At 38.6% G+C, this 20,346-nt stretch overlaps 1 protein-coding gene across 4 annotated transcripts in view; it reads left to right on the top strand.

Moving 5' to 3' along the window:
- The window catches only part of TMEM131L (transmembrane 131 like), a 177,109-nt gene that overhangs the window by 125,392 nt on the left and 31,371 nt on the right, over positions 1-20,346 (top strand). For all 4 annotated transcript variants that reach the window (XM_017498782.2, XM_017498784.2, XM_017498783.2 and 1 more), the window contains exons 17-25: positions 1,545-1,686; positions 3,022-3,131; positions 4,440-4,512; positions 6,863-6,990; positions 9,473-9,615; positions 13,363-13,549; positions 13,743-13,928; positions 14,512-14,661; positions 15,025-15,653. In XM_017498782.2, coding sequence (XP_017354271.1) covers positions 1,545-1,686; positions 3,022-3,131; positions 4,440-4,512; positions 6,863-6,990; positions 9,473-9,615; positions 13,363-13,549; positions 13,743-13,928; positions 14,512-14,661; positions 15,025-15,653 — 1,748 coding nt within the window. The remainder of the gene's footprint in view (positions 1-1,544; positions 1,687-3,021; positions 3,132-4,439; positions 4,513-6,862; positions 6,991-9,472; positions 9,616-13,362; positions 13,550-13,742; positions 13,929-14,511; positions 14,662-15,024; positions 15,654-20,346) is intronic.

The following is a 20,346-nucleotide window of genomic DNA, read 5'->3' on the forward strand; positions in this document are numbered from 1 at the left end:
CCTCGGCCTCCCAAAGTGCTGGGATTACAGGCGTGAGCCACTGCGCCTGGCCCTGGAATTTTTCATTTAATATTTTCAGACCCTAGTTGACCACAGGTAACTGAAGCTTTGGAAAGCAAGACTGTGGGTAGGGGATCACTGTACACAATATTTTATTGACATTACAGTCCTTAATTTCTAGTGATTGATATTTCTCTCCAGCTTTTAATTTTGACAAATTTCACTATCCTCAGAAGTTGAGGATAGTGAGTGCAGTGAGTACTCAAATATTCCTCATCTAGATTTTGTTCACCAGTTGTTCATATTTTATCACTTCGTCTGTGTGTGTTTCTATGTGTGTGTACACTCATATACACAAAATATGAAAAACACACAGAAACACACACAGACTTTTTGCCAGTCATGGAAAGGGAGCTATAGATGTCATATGTCAACTCTCAATACTTTTATTAGGAAATTCTTTATTTCCTAAGGAGAATATTTTCTTATATGTAACTGTGCTACCATTGCATATCTAACAAACTTGGCATTCATTTATATTGTTTAATATACAGCCTGTGTTAAAATTTTCCCTAGTTGATCTGATAGTGTTCATTATAGCTGCTTTTTTCTTTTCCCTTTCTTTTAATCCAGAATCTATTGAAGAGCTATGCATTGCATTTGGTTGTCATGTTTTCTTAGTTTTCTTAGACTGGTGTTCCTACCTCTCATCAGCTTTCATTATGTTAATACTTTTTAAAAGTTCAGGCCAGTTGTTTTATAAAACATTTCACACTCCGGATTTTTCTGATTGCTTCCTCAAGTTCATGTTCTGGTTAAATGTGTTTGGCAGGAATATGAGTTACCTGGTTGGTCCTGTGTGTGTATTATTTCATCTCATCAGGAGGTACATAAACGTCGCTTCCATTATTGGCATTGCTAAGTTGAGTCACTTGGTTTAGGTGATGAGTGACAGAACTCTCCATTGTACATACCTTTGTCCTTGTGTAATTAATAAATCTGTGCTGTGATAATTTGATAGCATATAAATGACCTGTTCCCTAAGGATATTTCACCCCATGGTTTTAGTATTTATTGATAATCCTTGCCAAAATCACTTGTTAGACTGTTGGCTGCAAAATGATGTTTCTGATTATTTTGTTCATATATATATATATATGTACACACACACATATACATATATAATTTTAAGAGTGTTTGTCTTGTTTTTAAGCATCACTGTAATTCTTTAGTTGCAGTGTTGTATTCTCTTACCATCACTATTATTTTTGATGATAAATTGTTCCAGATTTGGCTTGCGGGAACCCTTTGACATGTTCCTGTTGTTCTTTGAGTGCTTCCTTGCTTTCTAGTAAAACAGAGCATTCTAGGGTCAGTCTTGTGCTTTCTCACCCCGAGACCTAGAATAAACCATTTCCCCAAGACTCTCTTTCCTTTAAGTGGGAATAGTATTTAGTGATTTCCCTAAATATCAAAATTATTAAATATTAAATTTTTAGATATGAAAACTATTTTTCATAATAGTTTCTTTATCAATTAAACAGGAAGAATGTTTTGGGAACAACTCGATTTGCTCACTTGAAGAAATCCAAGGAGTCAGAGTCCTTTGCTTTCTTTTTGCCTCGTTTGGTTGCAGAGCCTGGCCTTGTGTTAAACTTCAGCGCAACTGCCCTGAGGAGCAGCGTGGTGAGGACAGTGTGTCTTTTCATCTCTTTGTCAGTGACTTCCCAGTGCTCGAGTCTTCAAAATACCAGATAATTTCCACCTTGAGCTACTGTTGCAGAGCCAAAATTAAGGAGATGTTCAAAAGAACTAGATGAGCAGTAAAATTCTAAGCAGACTGAAAATGCATGAAACAAATAGACTTTGAATTGAATGTACACTCCATAAATGTGTCAGTTAAGGAAGTACTCAACTGCAGACAGCAGAGAAAATCTTGACTGGCTTAATTAGGAATCGTTTTATAACAAGAAGCCCAAAGGGGAGAAGTCCAGAGTGAGTCAGGTTGCACTCTGTGTGTTGCCATCAGGGACTGAGGCTCCTCTCCCTGTCTGCTGTCCATCCTTAGTGTGTTGGCTTTTGTGCTTGTCTGTGCCTCTCTCGTCCAGCTCTGGTGGCAGGAAGACTGGGTAAAGGGAAGGAGGTGCCTCCAGCAGACTTCCATTTATGTCTCATAAGTCTCATGGCTAAGAACTCTACACCACATGTGATATGAATTATGCCTTATCAGGTGCTCATGGATTTTCTAAGGGATGACGTCCTCAGGCTGTCTTTTGTTTGTTTAATTTTTTATTTTGAAAAGATTTCAACTTAGAGAAAAGTTTCAAAAGTAGTATAGGAGCTCCTAATTACTTTTTGCAAAGATTCATCAGTTTTTAATGTTTGCCACACTTGCTTTAACATTTTTTCTCTTTCTGCAGATGTGTATCTTTGTGAGCCATCCGAGTGTCAGACATTATGCCCTCTTTAACTTTCAGTGTGAATTATTTAAGAACAAGGGCTTTTTTCTGAACCAGAATATAATGATCAAAATCAGAAAATGTAACATTAATCATGATGCTGTTATTTAATCTACAGTATATATGTAGTATGTATATATGTAGTATATACATAGTATGTATATGTAGTATATATGTGAAGTGTGTGTGTGTATATATAATATATATATATTATATATACACACTGTATTACTACATGTATCCAGATATGTAGATCAAGTGTTTTCAGAGATCCCACTGTCATACTTCCTAGCATTTTTTTTTCTGGTTCAGAATCCAGTCCAGTATTTCTTATTGCATCAGCAGGTTTTTGTAGTCTCCTTTAATCTTCCCCACCCGTTCTTTGCCTTTTATGACATAGATATTTTTGAAGCATGCTGGCCATGCTTTATTTCCTGTGATCTTTCTTGATTGGCATTACGTGATGTTTCCTCATGATTAGGTTATGCCCTTTTAGCCAGGATATCTCAGGAGGGATGCTATGTCCTTCTTGGGGTTTTAACTTTTCTTTCCTCACACCTAGGTCAAGTACTTTGTGGTGCAGAACCCGTCCTCTCGGCCAGTCTCCTTGCAGCTCCTGCCCCTCTCCTTGTACCCTCAACCCGAAGCCGTAGTGCACCTGCTCCACAGATGGTATGAAGACTTTTTTTCTGAGGGGCAGTTTAGGAAGTACTGGGAAGACTCAGAATTACTTAATGTCCTACACTTTATCAACCAGGACCTGTGTGTGGATATGGACACAGTATTAACCAATTAGCTCATGGACCTTGGGCACCCTGCCCCTTGGTGTATGTGATCTGATGGAACTGCCTGGCTCTGTGTGTTATGTGGCATCTCCAGTGTTAACCCATAGTCTACTAACCAACAGAACATTTTTTTTTCTTTAGTTAGGGAATCTTTATCATGTTTTTTCACATACACTCCTAAAATTTAGACTCTCAATCATGATGATTTCTGGGCAGCATAAGAAATAAGTATAGTGTTTTAGTCCAGTTGGCCCTCCATATCTGCTAAAGGCGATATTTATCACTTTCCATTTAGAATGAAAACAAGTAATATTTTGTAGGTATAAGCCACCATCTTTAAAAAATATTAGTATGGAGGGCCATCCAGTACCCCCTTGGATACTAAAATCCCGAGGATGTTCAAGTCCTTTAAATCCATTGGTGGAAAAATTGGCCCTCCTTATTTCAGGGTTCTACACCTGTGGCTGGCTGAGCCTGCAGGTGTGGAACCTGCAGATGCAGAGGGCTGAATGTATATTCTTGTCTAGCTTTAAATAGGATAAGATGATAATTAGTTCATGTCTGTTATATCTTATTTTTACGCAATCACAGTTTTACTTAGAATGTTTCTGGCTTCTCGTTCAATAAGATCCACCCTTATCCCAGGAGTTCTCAGCGTTCGCAGTATTGGCGTTTTGGACCAGATAATTCTACTGTTCTGTTTGGTGGGATGGGAGGGGCCATCTTGTGTGTGGAAGGATGTTTAGCAGCATTCCTGGCTTCTACCCACTGGATGCCAGTAGGACTTCCTCAGCTATGACAACCAAACATGTCTCCAGATGTTGCCCAGTGTTTCCTGTGAGACAAAATTGCCTTTGGTTGAGGGTCACTTTTTTTGAGCTTCCATAGCTGTGAACCATTTGGAAAAAAATTGCTTCATATTATTTAGAGCTTCTGTCACCATATGCTTCCTTATATCCTGTGATGCCAAAGTCATTCATTTAGCAATATTTATTGATCATTGACAATATGGCAGATATGAGGGTGGGAATGTGGGATGGAGCTGGGACACAGTGGTGACAGGATGGGATGAATTTTGTGTGTATGTGTGTGCACAAACACATACCTATGTATAAATGTATGTACGTGCACACACTTATTAAACCTTTATTGGCAGATGTGAGTGCATTTTAATCATTTGCTTTTTTCCTTATAGGTTTGGCACTGATATGCAGATGATTAATTTCACAACTGGTGAATTCCAGCTCACCAAAGCTTGCCCTTACCCGGTAGGATGTTATCCTAAAACAGAAAAAAGAATGCCGACAAACTAGATACATGAACATACAGGCCTCACTGATTTATGTTTAAAATGTCTTTTATGTACTGTATATGGCTCTTTTATTTTGATCTCGAGGCATTAACAACATATAGCAGATTTTTCCAGTTAACAAATGCCGTAGGAGTTGGGTTTATGTTAGCCTGTGAATCATTTTAATTTGATGATTTAGAATCATGTGAGTAAAGAATTAACAGTTGAACAGAGCTTTGTATAAAACCGTGAAACTTGAGACCCCAGAATTTATAATTCTCTTAAGACTCCTTGGCCCGCAAATTCTTTTTTAGGGCAAGATAAGGTAAAAACAAATACATTAACAAAAAATCTTCTCTTACTAAACTGTGTTCCTGTTTTTAGCAAGTCACTGTGATGTTTACCTTATCTATAAAAAAAGACAACTCTAAAATTCTTAAGCCTGTGGGCAATCATGAGGTCTTGCCCAAATACTTAGGAATAGGAGTAAACATGTCATGCGGTGAGGATGCTGTTTGCCTGGGGACTTGGCAGCCTTACTTCTCAGTTTCCACTCAGTCATTCGGTGGCTGTTTGTGCATAGCTGAGTGTTGGCCTTACAGGTATCCTGTGTTTGAGATCAGTTCAAAAGTGAAGCATCTGTTGACAAAAAATACACACATACACTTATAAACTCACATATGCGGATTACTACGCACACATATTTAAGCACCTTGGTTGTTTTCTTCTTTATCTTTGTCCTTCCAAAAATATACTGTTGGCTCCAGATTAATTTCAGTAACAGAAGGAGGAAGACCCAGATAACCCATTACCAGCAGACTCTCTTTTCTTAAGTGTGAGGCAGCAATAGGGGGTGAAGCCTTGCACCCAGGTGTGGTCTTACTCTTGTTAGTGAGCCTGCCGGTTTCTCTCCCTCTCGTTTTCTCCACCAGGAGATCTTCAAGGCTATTCAAAATAATTAGTCCAAAATACTAAGTGATATCTTGCCTCATTGGTATCGAAATATGTATAGCTTGAAATTCCAAAAATAATGCCCATTTATTTTAAATCTAAATATTCTATTTAGATGTGAACAAATGATGCAACTCATTTGGAAAAAGCTTTTATCTACAACTGATTATTTTCCCCAAGAAATAGTATACATTTTGGGATAAGGGAAATTATTACTATTCTTAATTTAGTACATTGATGAAAGGAATAGTTAATATTAGTGCCTTGAAAACACTGAATTAAAATTTAACTCACAATTGTTATTAGAATTCTTCATCATGTAAAGAAAAACTTCTCGCATTTTGATTTTGTTGATTTGCTTTTAGATATAACATAATTTCTTTGGTTAAGAGCATTGGAATTTTTTATATACCCTAAAAATTTCAGTGCCTGGCATATGAGAACCATTTAATAGAGGTACTGTTTTTACTGTAAGTTTAACACCAAAAGTCAGCAGCTTTTAAATTCAGCATTCATATTATTTGTATAAAGCAAGGTTTCTTCCTTCATGGAGTTCATAATTCTAATGAAAATGAGTCAAATAATCAAATACTATTACTATTTCTTTTTTCTAGGTGGCATGGGTAACACTAGCAATAATTGAAAGATAAAAACTAAAAACATAGGAAAGAAAAATAATGTTCTTCAGATTATATAAGAGCGCTAAGAAATTATGCATTGTTTTTAGTGAGATTGAGCTAGAAAAAGCAGTGGGAAGAGGGAAAATCCACTTATCACAAAGATAAAAAGAATTAAATCTTGGATACTAAATTTAGAGCACAAGTTTTATGTAGAAAAACAAAGACATCTTGGAGAAAATAGAGGAAGATATGAATGAATCAAAATGTTTCTTCTGACTGGAGATATGAAATATAAAAAAGATGATTTCTATATAAACTTAAATTCAATATAAAATTTATACGAAGAGATCTTTGGGTTGTCCAGTGGTGGGTGGGTGGTCTTGTCAGATTGCTTTAGCATTCAAGCAGAGCCTGTGGGATCTGTTTTCTGACTGGTGTTTTACATTCAAAGCATCTTCGTGTAGAAAACTTCTAGCCCCAGCTTCCATCCAAACCAGGAAGCAAATCCCCTTCCAGCATCTTTGTCAGGTTGTCCTGTAGCCTCTGCCTATATTTCTTAGTTATGGCTCAGAAGCTGTTTATTGGAGTGAACTCTCAGGATCAGCAAGTTCAAACATGTCGATCAGTATGGTCAAATCTGGATATTAAAGGAAAAGCAATCATGTTTAAACTACAGGATGCACTTACTGACTGACCATGGAAGCCTGCTCTCTAGGAGTATGACATTGTTTCATTGAATTTGTTATTAATTTGCAGGCTATGCATTCTGAGGAATCCAGGTTTGGCATCCTCCACTTACATTTGCAGCCTTTGGAAATGAAAAGGGTTGGTGTAGTTTTCACGCCCACTGACTATGGAAAAGTTACCTCACTCATACTAATCCGGTAGGTGTGTTCCTGTTGTAGAATGTTTCTTTCTCGCTGACTCATCTGTGTAAATCTCCTTGGCTGATAGTTGACATTTGCTTCTCAATCAGACCTTCAGGATTAAGGCTGTGTTGCAGGGTAAGAAGAGGTGGGAGCTGAGAAAGAGGTCACTGGAGGCTTGACATGTAACCTCCAGGGCCCTAGTCTCCTCTCTTCTCCAATAGGGAGTGTGCGCGCGTGTCTCCAGGAGGGGTAGTGCTTTCCACACAGCACCTCATTCAGTGCTGTCTCAAAAGGCAGAACACACTCTCATACATAGATCTACTCCTCTGCCCTTAGCATAGAAAGATCACTAAAGCACTGCGGTAGATATTTTCAGTCTTTAGTATTTGACAAACATATCACTTTCATCTCTTTTTGCTGCTGAAATTCTCAGTAGTCCAATGTACAACAGAAAAGGTGTTTCACTGAGCCTATTGGCTCTTTTTATTCCTTTTCTTCCTTTGAAATGAGTTACTGCTAACTGATTTAAGCATGCTAAATGTGTTTTATTTTTAAATTGTTTTCATCTTTAGGTAGTCTTGAGAGTCTTTAAAAAATTTATAGCAAATACAGATGTATGTTGAGGCTCTGCATTAGTGAGAAGTCTAACACAAGTTTAATTTTTAATAAATGACATTTGAGGTTTTTTTTTTTTCTTTTTTTCTTTTTTTTTTNTTTTTTTTTCGAGACAGAGTTTCACTCTGTCACCCAGACTGGAGTGCAGTGGCATGATCTTGGCTTACTGTAACCTCCACCTCCTGGGTTCAGGCGATTCTCCTGCCTCAGCCTCCTGAGTAGCCTGGCTAATTTTTGTATTTTTAGTAGAGACGGGGTTTCACCATGTTGGCCAGGTTGGTCTCAATCTCTTGACCTCATGATCTGCCTACTTCAGCCTCCCAAAGTGCTGGGATTACAGGCGTGAGCCACTGTGCCCGGCCACATTTGAGTTATTTTTTTAAAAAACTTGTAGAATCAGATCACCTGGCAAAAAATTTATTATTCAGATTTTCTTTAATATGTAAGTTTGTTCTTGGATAAATGAATGATACTAAGAAAAAAATATGTTAAAGTTCTTGAGTTTATTCATTAAGCGTTTTAACTAAAGATACTTAATGTCCTGTAAGAATTTCTTTTTTTCTGTTTCTTCATTTTTTTTGTTTTGTTTTTAAATTCTCCTTTTTTTTTGACTTAGTGTTTCATTTAAACCGACTCTTCATTGAAGAAATAAGGTCCTAGACAAACTTTATTTCATCCAGGTTGAACTATCTCAGACTTGAAAGTCTAAATTTTTCATAGAAGTTAATTTACTTTTGATAGTTTCTGTTCTGTAAATAACACCCCATCCCTTAAAAGGTTTTTAAATGGTTAATAAAAGCTTTTTAGTCCTTTAAAGATGTAAAGATATTTCAATGTATTCTATACAATTACAAAAGTAAAATGAATTCTCTTCTATAATATTTATGAGGCGTGAGCTTCACTCCAACTTGCATCATTTAAAAATCATTTCCAGGCCAGGTATAGTGGCTTATGCTTGCAATCCTAGCACTTTGGGAGGCTGAGGCAGGCAGATCATTTGAGCCCAGGAATTTGAGATCAGCCTGGGCAATGTGGTGAAACCTCACCTCTACAAAAATACAAAGTATTAAATGGGCATAGTGATGCTTGCCTGTGGCCCCAGCTACTTGGAAGGCTGAGTTAGGAGAATTGCATGAGCCTGGGAAGTTGAGGCTGCAGTGAGCCATAATCATGCCGCTATACTCCAGCCTAGGTGGTAGAGCAAGATCCTGTCTCATAAGTAAATAAATAAAAATTAAAAAAAATAAAAATTATTTCCAACTTTTTGCCCTGGAACTTCAGTTAATGAAAAGACACATGCTAGTTTGAATTACTATTTGACTAATTAAAAACCTGACTAGATACATATTATTTATGGGGTGAAATTTTAAATCTTCACTTCAAAAGAAACAGTAGAATTTTATTTCTAGAATCATCCCTAGGGCAGAATTTCTTACAATTACTATAAAAACACCTTAATTGACTTTGTAAATATGTTTCATCATTTTGTCTAAATGTATTAGTGTTTGCCTGTGTCCTCCACTTTATTTCTTCAGCTTTGTTTTCTCTTGAATGTCTGATCACTATACTGGTTCCTAGTTATTATAAAAATATATGGGGCTACGTGTGTGAGCTGTATTTAGAAGGAGGCCATCATCGTTTGCACAATCTTGCTGCAGTCAGCTCACTCGGGTGCTTGGCAGTGGTGGCTTCCCTTGCCTGTGGCTGCAGCCTTATTCTGTGAGATGGAAGAAGATGCCACACTATTTAAATCGATTTTCTTTTTTAAAACTTCAAAAAAGTTTAAGAATGTTCATGCTAACTTGGAATATTTAAGTTCAAGCGCTTTGCCCCTTGTGACTCCATGGTAATGTGTTTTTATTTGCATCTCCTTTCACTACAGGAATAACTTGACTGTTATCGACATGATCGGTGTGGAAGGATTTGGAGCGAGGGAGTTATTGAAAGTGGGTGGAAGACTTCCTGGTGCAGGAGGCTCACTCCGATTTAAGGTGCCCGAGTCCACGCTGATGGACTGCCGTAGACGTGAGTTCATAGGCATGGCACACTGACAGGGGAGGTTGGCATTAAAGCTGAGAGTGAAAGGGTTCTATAAATTCTAACTTTTAAATTCTAAAATTTCAAAATTTTAAATTCTAAATTCTAAAAATTTATAGTAAATTCATTGCATTGATGCAAATAATTAAATTAGGTAAACATTTGAGCATATATAGGCCATTACCTCTGGATTAGAGTGGTATCTTTAGATATTTAACTCAATTTAGACAATAGACATAAGCTAGATGGTGGTGCAGGCCTTTATTAGCCTGTTCTCTTATTGCTATAAAGAAATTTCCTGAGACTGGGTAATTTATGAACAAAAAAGGTTTAATTGGCTCATGGGTCTGCAGGCTGTACAGGAAGCATGATGCTGGCATCTGCTCAGCTTCTAGGGAAGTCTCAGGAAATTTACAATTATGACAGAAGATGAAGGGAAAGTAGGCACATCTTACATGGCCGGAGCAGGAGCACAAGAGAGGAGGAGGTCCCACACACTTTTAAACAACCAGATTTCATGGTAACTCACTATCACAAAGACAGCATGGACGGGGGATGGTGCTAAACCATGAGAAACCACCCCCGTGATCCAATGACCTCCCATCAGGCCCCACCACCAACATTGGGGATTACAATTGAACATGACATTTTGGTGGGGACACAGACCCAAACCATACCAGCACCTGGAGTCCCAGCCTCTCAAGAGGTAAAGTTGGGAGAATCACTTGAGCTCAGGAGTTTGAGGCCAACCTGAGCAACATAGCAAGACCCCCTCTCTAAAACAAACAAACAAAAAAGATATAGAGGGAAAAAAGATTGTGTAATTGCTAAATTATCAGAGTAGTGTTAAATATTTAAAATAAATACGCGAAGCAGTTAATTTGGCTGTCAGTTACCTAATCACAGAAAATCACTGAAATGGTGGAGAAAAGATTAAAAGTGTGCTAACCAATAGCACTTTTTGTGATGATGAAAATATTCTGTATCTGTGTCATCAAAGACAGTAGCCGCTAGCCACATGTGGTTAAGAAGTCTTTAAAAATAGTCAGGCGGGCCGGGCGCGGTGGCTCAAGCCTGTAATCCCAGCACTTTGGGAGGCCGAGGCGGGCGGATCACGAGGTCAAGAGATCGAGGCCATCCTGGTCAACACGGTGAAACCCCGTCTCTACTAAAAATACAAAAAGAAATTAGCTGGGCATGGTGGTGCGTGCCTGTAATCCCAGCTACTCAGGAGGCTGAGGCAGGAGAATTGCCTGAACCCAGGAGACGGAGGTTGCGGTGAGCCGAGATCGCGCCATTGCACTCCAGCCTGGGTAACAAGAGCGAAACTCCGTCTCAAAAAAAACAAAACAAAACAAAACAAAACAAAACAAAAAAAAAAATAGTCAGGCATGGTGGCTTATACCTGTAATCCCAGCACTTTGGGAGGCTGAGGTGGACAAATCACCTGAGGTTAGGAGTTCAAGACCAGCCTGGCCAATGTGGTGAAACCCTGTCTCTACTAAAAATACAAAAATTAGCCAGATGTGGTGTCACATGCCTGTAATCCCAGCTACTTGGGAGGCTGAGGCAGGAGAATCGCTTGAACCCGGGAGGCAGAGGTTGCAGTGAGCCAAGATCACACCAGTGCACTCCAGCCTGAGCTATAAGAGCAGGACTTTATTTCAAAAAAGAAAAGAAGTCTTTAAATATAACTAGTTGCTGGGCGTGGTGGCTCACGCCTGTAATCCCAACACTTTGGGAGTCCAAGGTGGAAGGGTCTCTTGAGCTCAGGAATTTGAGACCAGCCTGGGCAACAAAGCAAGACCTCATCTCTACTAAGAATAATAGAAAATTAGCTTGGCATCATGGCACATTCCTGTAGTCCCAATTAGGATGCTGAGGTGGGAGGATTGATTGAGCCCAGGAGATCCAGGCTGCAGTGAGCTATGAGCATGCCACTTGCACTCCGGCCTGGGCGACAAAGTGAGACCTGTCTCAGAAAAAAGCAAAACCAAAAATAAAAATAACTGCTGTGACTGTTGAAGTTAATTTAAAATTTATTTTAATTAAGTTTAAATGGCTGCATGTGTCTAGTGGCTACTGTATCAGACAGTGCAGATTTTAAAATATATTAACATGCACTAGAAAACTTTTAAGTTATGCATGTGTTTGAATGAAATGCCTTTAAACCACTTATATTAGTTTCAGCAACCTCCTCAGGATCTGAAACAGATATAAACAGTCAATGTAAAATGCTTTTGGTAAATTCTGTCTTATTTTCCTATTACTATTTTTAATTTTATAAAAACACAGAAAGCATTTTAGTATGTTTTCTACAGAGAAACCTGGTTGGTGAAACCATTGGAAAATTTGTAGGACTATTTTAATGGCTGAATAGATTTTGTTGTTGTTGTTTTAGAAAACTATGCTAAACGAGCACTGAATTTGAAAAGATTTATTAGCGGCCAGGCATGGTGGCTCATGCCTATAATCCCAGCACTTTGGAAGGCCAAAGTGGGCAGATCACTTGAGACCAGGGGTTCGAGACCAGCCTGGTTAACGTGGTGAAACCTTGTTTCTACTAAAAATACAAATTAGCTGGGCATGGTGACACGTGCCTGTAATCCCAACTGAAGCTGGAGAATTGCTTGAACCTGGAAGGTGGAGACTGCAGTGAGCTGATATCGTAACACTGCACTCCAGCCTGGGTGACAGAGCAAAACTCTGTCTCCAAAAAAAGAAAAGAAAAGATTTGTTAGTAATTTTACATTCAGAATTCTTCTTTAGGATATTTGTTTTCCCATTTATTCATTCAGTAATTTAGAGTTGACTTTGAATGATAGAATTAAGTAATATAAAAACTATAGAACCAGACCTGTTGTTATAGCTCGTGCCTGTAATCCCAGCACTTTAGTTTTCTGAGGTTGGAGGATTACTTGAGCCCAGGAGTTCAAGGCCAGTCTGCTCAACATAGTGAGACCCCATCTCTACACAAAATTAAACTATTACCTGGCTGTGGTGGCATGTACCTGTAGTCCTAGCTACTTGGGAGGCTGAGGTCAGAGGATTGCTGGAGTCCAAAAGTTCAAGGCTGCAGTGAGCTATGATCTCACCACTACACTTCAGTCTGGGCAACAGAATGAGACCCTGTCTCAAAAAAAAAAAACCTGTAGAACAGATAAAATATTAGTCCTTATGTGATAATTCACAAGGATATTTAAAAATTGACATAACCTTTCTTTTTTCAAACTCAGTATAAAATGTGTTCTTGTTTATTTGCAAGCATTGCCTCTGTGTAGTAGTATGGCACATGTTTGAACTGTGTTTCTAGCAGCTGTGATGGATTTACACAGAAGGACTTGAACATGTTCTTGTGCCTGATTCATGGGGTATATGGTGGCTTGTAGTAAATCAAACTATTTGACTTTTGAGAAGAACAAACTTTTAACTTTAACCTTTAAAAAGTAAAGGACCAAAGAAGAGATTATGGTTAATTTTGTATCTTGGTAGAGCATTTCACTTAAGAAAAATCTTGCCTATTTTAGTATCTCTGTTGTATCATAGAGTGGAATCTATAATTGTTCTGGAAATTAGATAAAAATCATACTTTGAGCTTACGTTGGATTTTTTTTTTCACGTTTTAGTAATATAGATCATGGTTGGTTTGCTCAATAAATATTGATTCAATAAATTATTTTAAATAAATTTTATAGTTCACATATGCTAAATATCTTTTTTTTGGTCCCCCATTAGAACTGAAAGACAGCAAGCAAATTTTATCTATTACAAAGAGCTTTAAAGTTGAGAATATTGGACCTCTTCCTGTAACTGTTTTGTCTCTGAAAATTAATGGGTATAATTGCCAAGGGTATGGATTCGAAGTGCTGGACTGTCATCAGTTTTCCCTGGACCCAAATGCATCCCGCGATATCAGCATTGTGTAAGCATTGGGCTTTAACTTGGTATGAGTTTTGTGGTGTTCTTAACAGCGTGTTACGTAAGATGTAAAAATGTCTTACGTTGTTTTTATGTCAATATTTCTTTTGTAGAAGTAAGATGTGTTGTCATTATTTTGCCTTGTGGCTAAAATTAAAACGATTAAAAGTTCATAAAGATGACTCTTTTATTTTCAGGTTCACTCCAGACTTTACCTCTTCCTGGGTAATTCGGGACCTAACTCTCATAACCGCAGCGGACCTAGAATTTCGCTTCACTCTCAATGTGACTCTCCCTCATCACCTGTTGCCCTTGTGTGCAGATGTGGTTCCAGGACCCAGCTGGGAGGAATCATTTTGGAGGCTCACGGTCTTCTTCGTCAGGTAAACCACTACTGTCTCTCTTGTTCTCCTCTCACTGAGTAGAGGAGTCATCCAGGCAAGTTGCATGAAAATGCAAACTGCCCAAGTATAGTCAAAGCTTGTGAATTGAGTGGAATTGTTATATGCTTTGAGAACTGTGACATACATGAAATATTCACTTGTACACTTTAAGGTTATAGTAAACTAATTGTAAGAAAGTCATCAGACATAGAAGTATGAGACAGTTCTGTTCCATATATAGTGTGTTCATAGGCAGTCATGGTGGATGATATGAATATTACTTGTGTTAGCTCATGCACTGATGATTTGAGAAGACTAGCATAACCCTGTTTGAGTGATTTTATAAAAATGGAATTGTAATGTCAAGCTTATAAATATGCACGATTTTGGAAACTTGTGTATGTGTGTTTTTTTTAATCTCTAAGGAACATCAGAAATTATGATATCATAAGTCTTAGGGAATTTTAATACTGCATCTTCAGATGTTTCTTGTAAATCATTCCCCATTCTTCTGTAATGAAACTGGTCTTTTGAATGCCAGTCAGAACCATGCAATAGTGAACCTTGTTGCTTTCTTCCTCAGTTTGTCCCTGTTGGGTGTGATTTTAATAGCCTTCCAACAAGCACAGTACATTCTCATGGAATTCATGAAAACGAGACAGAGGCAAAATGCTAGCTCTTCTTCCCAGCAAAACAATGGTCCTATGGATGTAATCAGCTCCCATTCTTACAAGTAAGAATTCTTATAGCGTGGTTGGGAGTGGGGGCGGTTTCTCACCTTTGACATTACTCATTTCTGATTTAATTTTAAGTAAATATAAATTTTGATTCCACATTTTGTTTTCATAAAATTTTCTTTAAGTCATTATGTGAATAGCTACCCCATTCCTTTCATTATGAGATAGTCTCCATGTGAGAACTTAGTTGATGGGTATTCTCATTGGCAGAAAACTCCTGGAGCTTTAGAAGAAGGGAAGGTAAAACTTTCTAATACACTCAGTACTGATTGTTACCCTTTTCTCATGGATGTGGAAGCAGAGAAGTAGAGTTGGATTTGGTTTGCCTTAATGCTAAATGTTTTTCTTTTTAAATTCAGAAGCAATTGCAAGAACTTTCTCGATACATATGGCCCCTCTGATAAAGGAAGGGGGAAGAACTGCCTTCCATTGAACACTCCCCAAAGCAGGATCCAGAATGCTGCGAAGAGGAGCCCAGCCACCTATGGTCATTCTCAGAAGAAGCACAAATGCTCAGTGTATTACAGTAAACACAAAACCAGCACAGCTGCGGCCAGCAGCACCAGCATGACTACTGAGGAAAAACAGACTCCGCCCCTGGACAGCTCACTGTCTGCTGCTAAAGAGGACATTTGCACTGATGCCATGGGTGAGAACTGGATCAACCTCAAATATGCAAGTGACATAAATGTCAACCTGCAGAAGAATTTCACCCTTCCCAAAAACTTACTGAATAAAGAAGAAAACACACTGAAAAACACAATTGTTTTCAATAATCCTTCTTCACAATGTAATATGAAGGAGGGAATACAGACATGTATGTTTCCTAAGGAAACTGACATTAAAACTTCAGAGGACACAGCCGAGTTCAAGGAACGGGAGCTCTGTCCCCTGAAGACCTCCAAGAAACTACCTGAAAACCATTTGCCAAGAAACTCACCTCAGTACCACCAGGCAGACTTGCCAGAAATTTCCAGAAAAAATAATGGTAATCTTTTCATCCCTTTTGATAATTCTCTCCTGTTTGTCCCCAGTCTGTTTCTAGTGGAATTCGTACTCACCTGTGACTGTTAGTTTTAATTGTGGGTGCTGAGTTTTTTAGTTTTAGCAAAGGCTTAAATGTTGAAAAAAGACATAAAATGAAAAGTTCAAGACAAGATACCACGTTTTTAAAATGTGACTAAGAGGTTTAAGTTTTAGTACTTAAGTTTAGAGAACTATGCATATCATAGTTTCTTTTTGGGAGGACATGGACATCTTTTTCTAATTTTATTGATTGATTGATTGATTGACATGGAGTCTTGCTCTGTCTCCCAGGCTGGAGTGCAGTGGTGTGATCTTGGCTCACTGTAACCTCTGCCTCCTGAGTTCAAGTGATTCTCTTGCCTCAGTCTCCAGAGTAGCTGGGATTACAGGCAAGTGCCACCACACCCAGCTAATTTTTGTATTTTTTGGTAGAGATGGGGTTTTACCATGTTGGCCAGGCTGGGCTCAAACTCTGACCTCAAGTGATCCATTCACCTCAGCCTCCCAAAGTGTTGGGATTACAGGTGTGAACCACCGAGCCTGGCCCTAATTATTTTTTTTTAACTCAGATTTTCAGACTACTTGCAAAAATTAGCCCATGAAATGTTTCTGACTGAGTAAAACTTCAGCTATTTTATTTAACAGCTGCCACTATCTCAGGTTTCCTGGCCCTGGTTCTTCTCTAATTGTATTTCTTGGTTAAAAGAAGACAGATGTTCTCATGTAGCAAAAACAGTTAAGGGAAATGCAAGCCACAGTAGACTAGGAGGATGGCCTCCGTAGAGAATTATCATTTTGCTTTAATCCCTTTGGCCTCTATCTAGCCGTAGGCCTGTGCTTATTTATTTTCTTTTCTTTGTTCATCCTGACCATTTTAATATGCACATTTGTGTACTTGTTTAGGCAGATTTGTTTTGTTCTGTTTGAGATAAGGTCTGGCTCTATCACCCGGGCTGGAGTGCAGTGGCGCAATCTTGGCTCACTGCAACCTCCACCTCCCAGGCTCAAGCCGTCCTCTACCACAGCCTCCCAAGTAGCTGGGACTATGGGCGCATGCCACCATACCTGACTAATTTTTGTATTTTTGTTTTTGTAGAGATGGGGGGGGTTTCACCATGTTGGCCAGGGTGAGCTGAAGCAATCTGCCTGCCTTGACCTCCTAAAATGCTGGGATGACAAGCGTGAGCCATCACACCCAGCCTATAGTCAGATTGTTGACACTTTTTAATCTGGGAAACTCAGTTGCCTTTTGTTTTATTTGAAGCATCTGTATATAACTTCATGTTTTTCACTCCTTGATATTGGAGAAGAGGTGCAGAGATATTATGGATTGACTACTCCTGATGAGCTTTATGCATTTGGTAAAAATCCTAAGCTGAATGTTAAATGTTCTATAAAAGGACATTTCTAATTTAAAAGAAAGTTGGAGTCCTCTGAAGGAAATGCAGTCTAGGCAGCTGCACATGTGCATTCTTGGTGCACCTCATCCAGCTCGTTTGTGCCATTTCCCCTGGGAGTGGTCCGCATGCCTGAAGTGGACTGATTTCTGCAGGGTTGACACTGTGCCCTGTGTCTCTTCCACCTGGCGTGTGAGTATGCCCCCTGGTAGTACAGCTAACCAGATCTTCAAATCAAACCATGGCATACCTTGTCTGTGGATGTGTTATGAGGGGGTGATTGGGTGTCTTACTCTGTTTCTCTCCCAGACACTCTCTGGGGCCTGGAATACAAAACATTTGTGAAAGGGTGAAATTATGGATTGAGTCCTATTGGACTCTTCCCGTTTTGTGAGTCTTTTAGGCTTGAGCACAGTGTTTCACATGGGATGACTTTGCACACACTTGAAATTAGAGTTGTTTGAGGGCATCCTCCCTCCAGAAGCGCTGCTTCTGTGATCCCTTGTGCCCACAGAGACATGTGCCTGCAAGATGCAGTGCCCACGGCATTGGGGTAGATGGATGGAGGGACCTTCTACATCTTAGTACTTTAAAGCAGTTGAAATATAAAGGCATGGATGAGAAATGTAGTGTCAGAGTAGGTCAAAGGATTTGAATTCTTATTCAGGATCCTCCCTGTCCAATGCTTGATGTTCAATGCCAATAGCTAAGCCTAGATTATCAGGTAATAATACTTTAATAAGCATGAGTAAATTTAATATGTGAGTCTGGAAACATAGGGTTTGCCTGTATCATTGTAGATGGTAAACCTGCCCAGGATCTTTCCTTCTTGTACAGATTACTAGTATGCTTATAATGTTTTAAAGGGCAACAAATCTCTCACTGCCGAAATTAAAAAAAAAAAAAAAAAATTTGGCTGGATCAGCAGCATGTCAGGTGATACCAGAGTGATTATTAATCAGATCAACTAAGAGCTGAGGAAAGAACTTTTGCTTTCCACCATGTTCAGACTAGCAAATTCAGAGATGTTAATTCATGGTCCTCTACTTGTCTACAGAAGTAATATGTTAGCAGGAGATTCCTCCCAGGGAAGTTCATTCATTGACATGTGTTTTGTTCTGATTGTTTTATGTTCACAACACTGTTCTAGGAAAATATCAAAGATGTTAAAAAGTGAATAAATTGCCTGCTATCCATGTACAATTTAAAATTCAAGAATTTAAAATATTAAAAATAAGAAAGGACTGAGAAATCTAGGGAAAGATAATTATAGTCTGAAGGGAGGGTTTGGAGTTTTTTTAGTCATACTAAGGGTTTGGGGTTCTGTTGAATTTCAGAGGAAAACATTGCAATAACTTGGCAGATGGTAAACATGCATATAATTGACAGGTAAGTCACAAGTGCAAAGAATGCTTGAGAATGAGAAAACCGTATATATAAGAACCTTCAAGTTTTTACTTCCAGCTTTGAACATTAGTTCTTTGCTAGTTTTGAAAAGTATTTCACATTGTGAAATGTGTGTTGTTTCTGCTGTAAGATCTTTTCTAGAATCTGTATTTGTTTTGTAGAATTGTACTAACAGCTTGGTCTTTGGGCTGGGCTTAAGCCGCCTGATTGCTGAGAATCCTAAGTACCAGTCACGTTGTTTTCTGTTGACTGGCAGGATTCTGCTTAGGATTCCAGCAAAATGGGAACTTCCAGTCACTCAGTGTGTTTGCCACATTTTAGCCATTTCTCCCAAAGTATACAAATGGCCTGTAGAAACCATTCTAGTCATAAGGTTGCCTTCAAAGGGAAAAAGGGAAAGGCAGGGACAGACCCGCGTCTTAAGAATACCATAAGTGATTTTCCTAACCTGTCAGAACTCCTGGAGCCACCTGAAGAATCTTCCCTCTCTTATTCTGAGGCCTTTCCCTCCCCCAAGGTGTGGCTTATTATGTAAGAAGAAAATGTTCTAGGGTATATATTCATGGTTCTGACTACATACTTGTCTTCGAGAAACAGAATATTTTGTAAGTAACAGAAAATGTGTCTTATTTGGGAAGCCGAGGTGGGCAGATCAGTTGAGCCCAGGAGTTTCAAACCAGTCTGGGCAACATGGTAAAACCCCATCTTAAAAAAAAAAAAAAAAAAATTTAGCCAGGTTGGTAGTGCATGGGCACAGGCCTGTGGTCCCAGCTACTTGGGAGGCTGAGGTGGGAGAATCACTTGAGCCCAGAAGGTCAAGGCTGCAGTGAGCCATGATTGTGCTACTGCACTCCAGTCTGGGCAATGAGGGAGACCCTGTCTCAAAAATAAAAACAGAAACAAAAAATGAAAAAGAGATGTGTCTATCTCTTTTCTACTTCATTTCCCCTGCCTGCTTCAGAGAGGCCTATGGTAAATGATAATTAAAATTCCCAGTAGAAATAGTCTGTTGACATTCTTTAAGGCGCTGTTTTTCTACACTTTTTTCTTGGCATCAGCTTGTCAAACAACTATAAAATAAGTCAAACTTGTCAAACCTTTGTTACACGTTCCAGAGCCTCATGGTCATCTGACAAGAGTGGGACTTTACGTGTGATGTAAATGATCTTGTGAATATACTCTTTTTAAATGTTCATAACCATTTTCACTGATCAAAATAATGTAGATTTAGAATTATAGCTAAAGACAAGCTGTGGTTGGCCTCAGCACTACCAAGGAGAAATAGTGAACAAATTATTTCACAGCTTTCTACCTGTAATAATGTAAAGATATAATTAAATGTGAAAATACCTTAAGCCTTGAGCTTAACAGTACCTGAAAGTTTTCACTGAATTAGATACCTTAACTTTCTGAACTTATTCATATTTGCAGAAATTCAAAAAAAGTTCTGATAGATACTAATAACTTGAAATGAAGATTTAATGGTTTGTTCAAAACAGACCTTGTGATTGTGATTAGATTTGAGACAGTACAACTTTAAGCAGGTTACTGAGGAGATCACGTGTTTCTTGTTCTTCCGTTTGTTTGTTTTTTATTTTAACCTCTTTTTTGAGGAATTACTGAGCTATAAAGCTGTACCTACTTAATGTATGCATCTTGATGAGTTTAGGAATGAGTGTACACCGTGAAACCATTACCACTGTGAGGGGCATTAACATAGTCGCCTCCCAAAGTCTTTTCCTTCCCCATTATTATTATTAGTGTTTCTTCCATTTGTTTTTGATTTTTTTTTTTTTTTTTTTGAGACGGAGTTTCGCTCTTGTTACCCAGGCTGGAGTGCAATGGCGCGAT

The sequence above is a fragment of the Cebus imitator genome, unplaced genomic scaffold, assembly GCF_001604975.1.
Source record: "Cebus imitator isolate Cc_AM_T3 unplaced genomic scaffold, Cebus_imitator-1.0 Scaffold251, whole genome shotgun sequence".
In the NCBI taxonomy this organism is placed as follows: Eukaryota; Metazoa; Chordata; class Mammalia; order Primates; family Cebidae; genus Cebus; species Cebus imitator.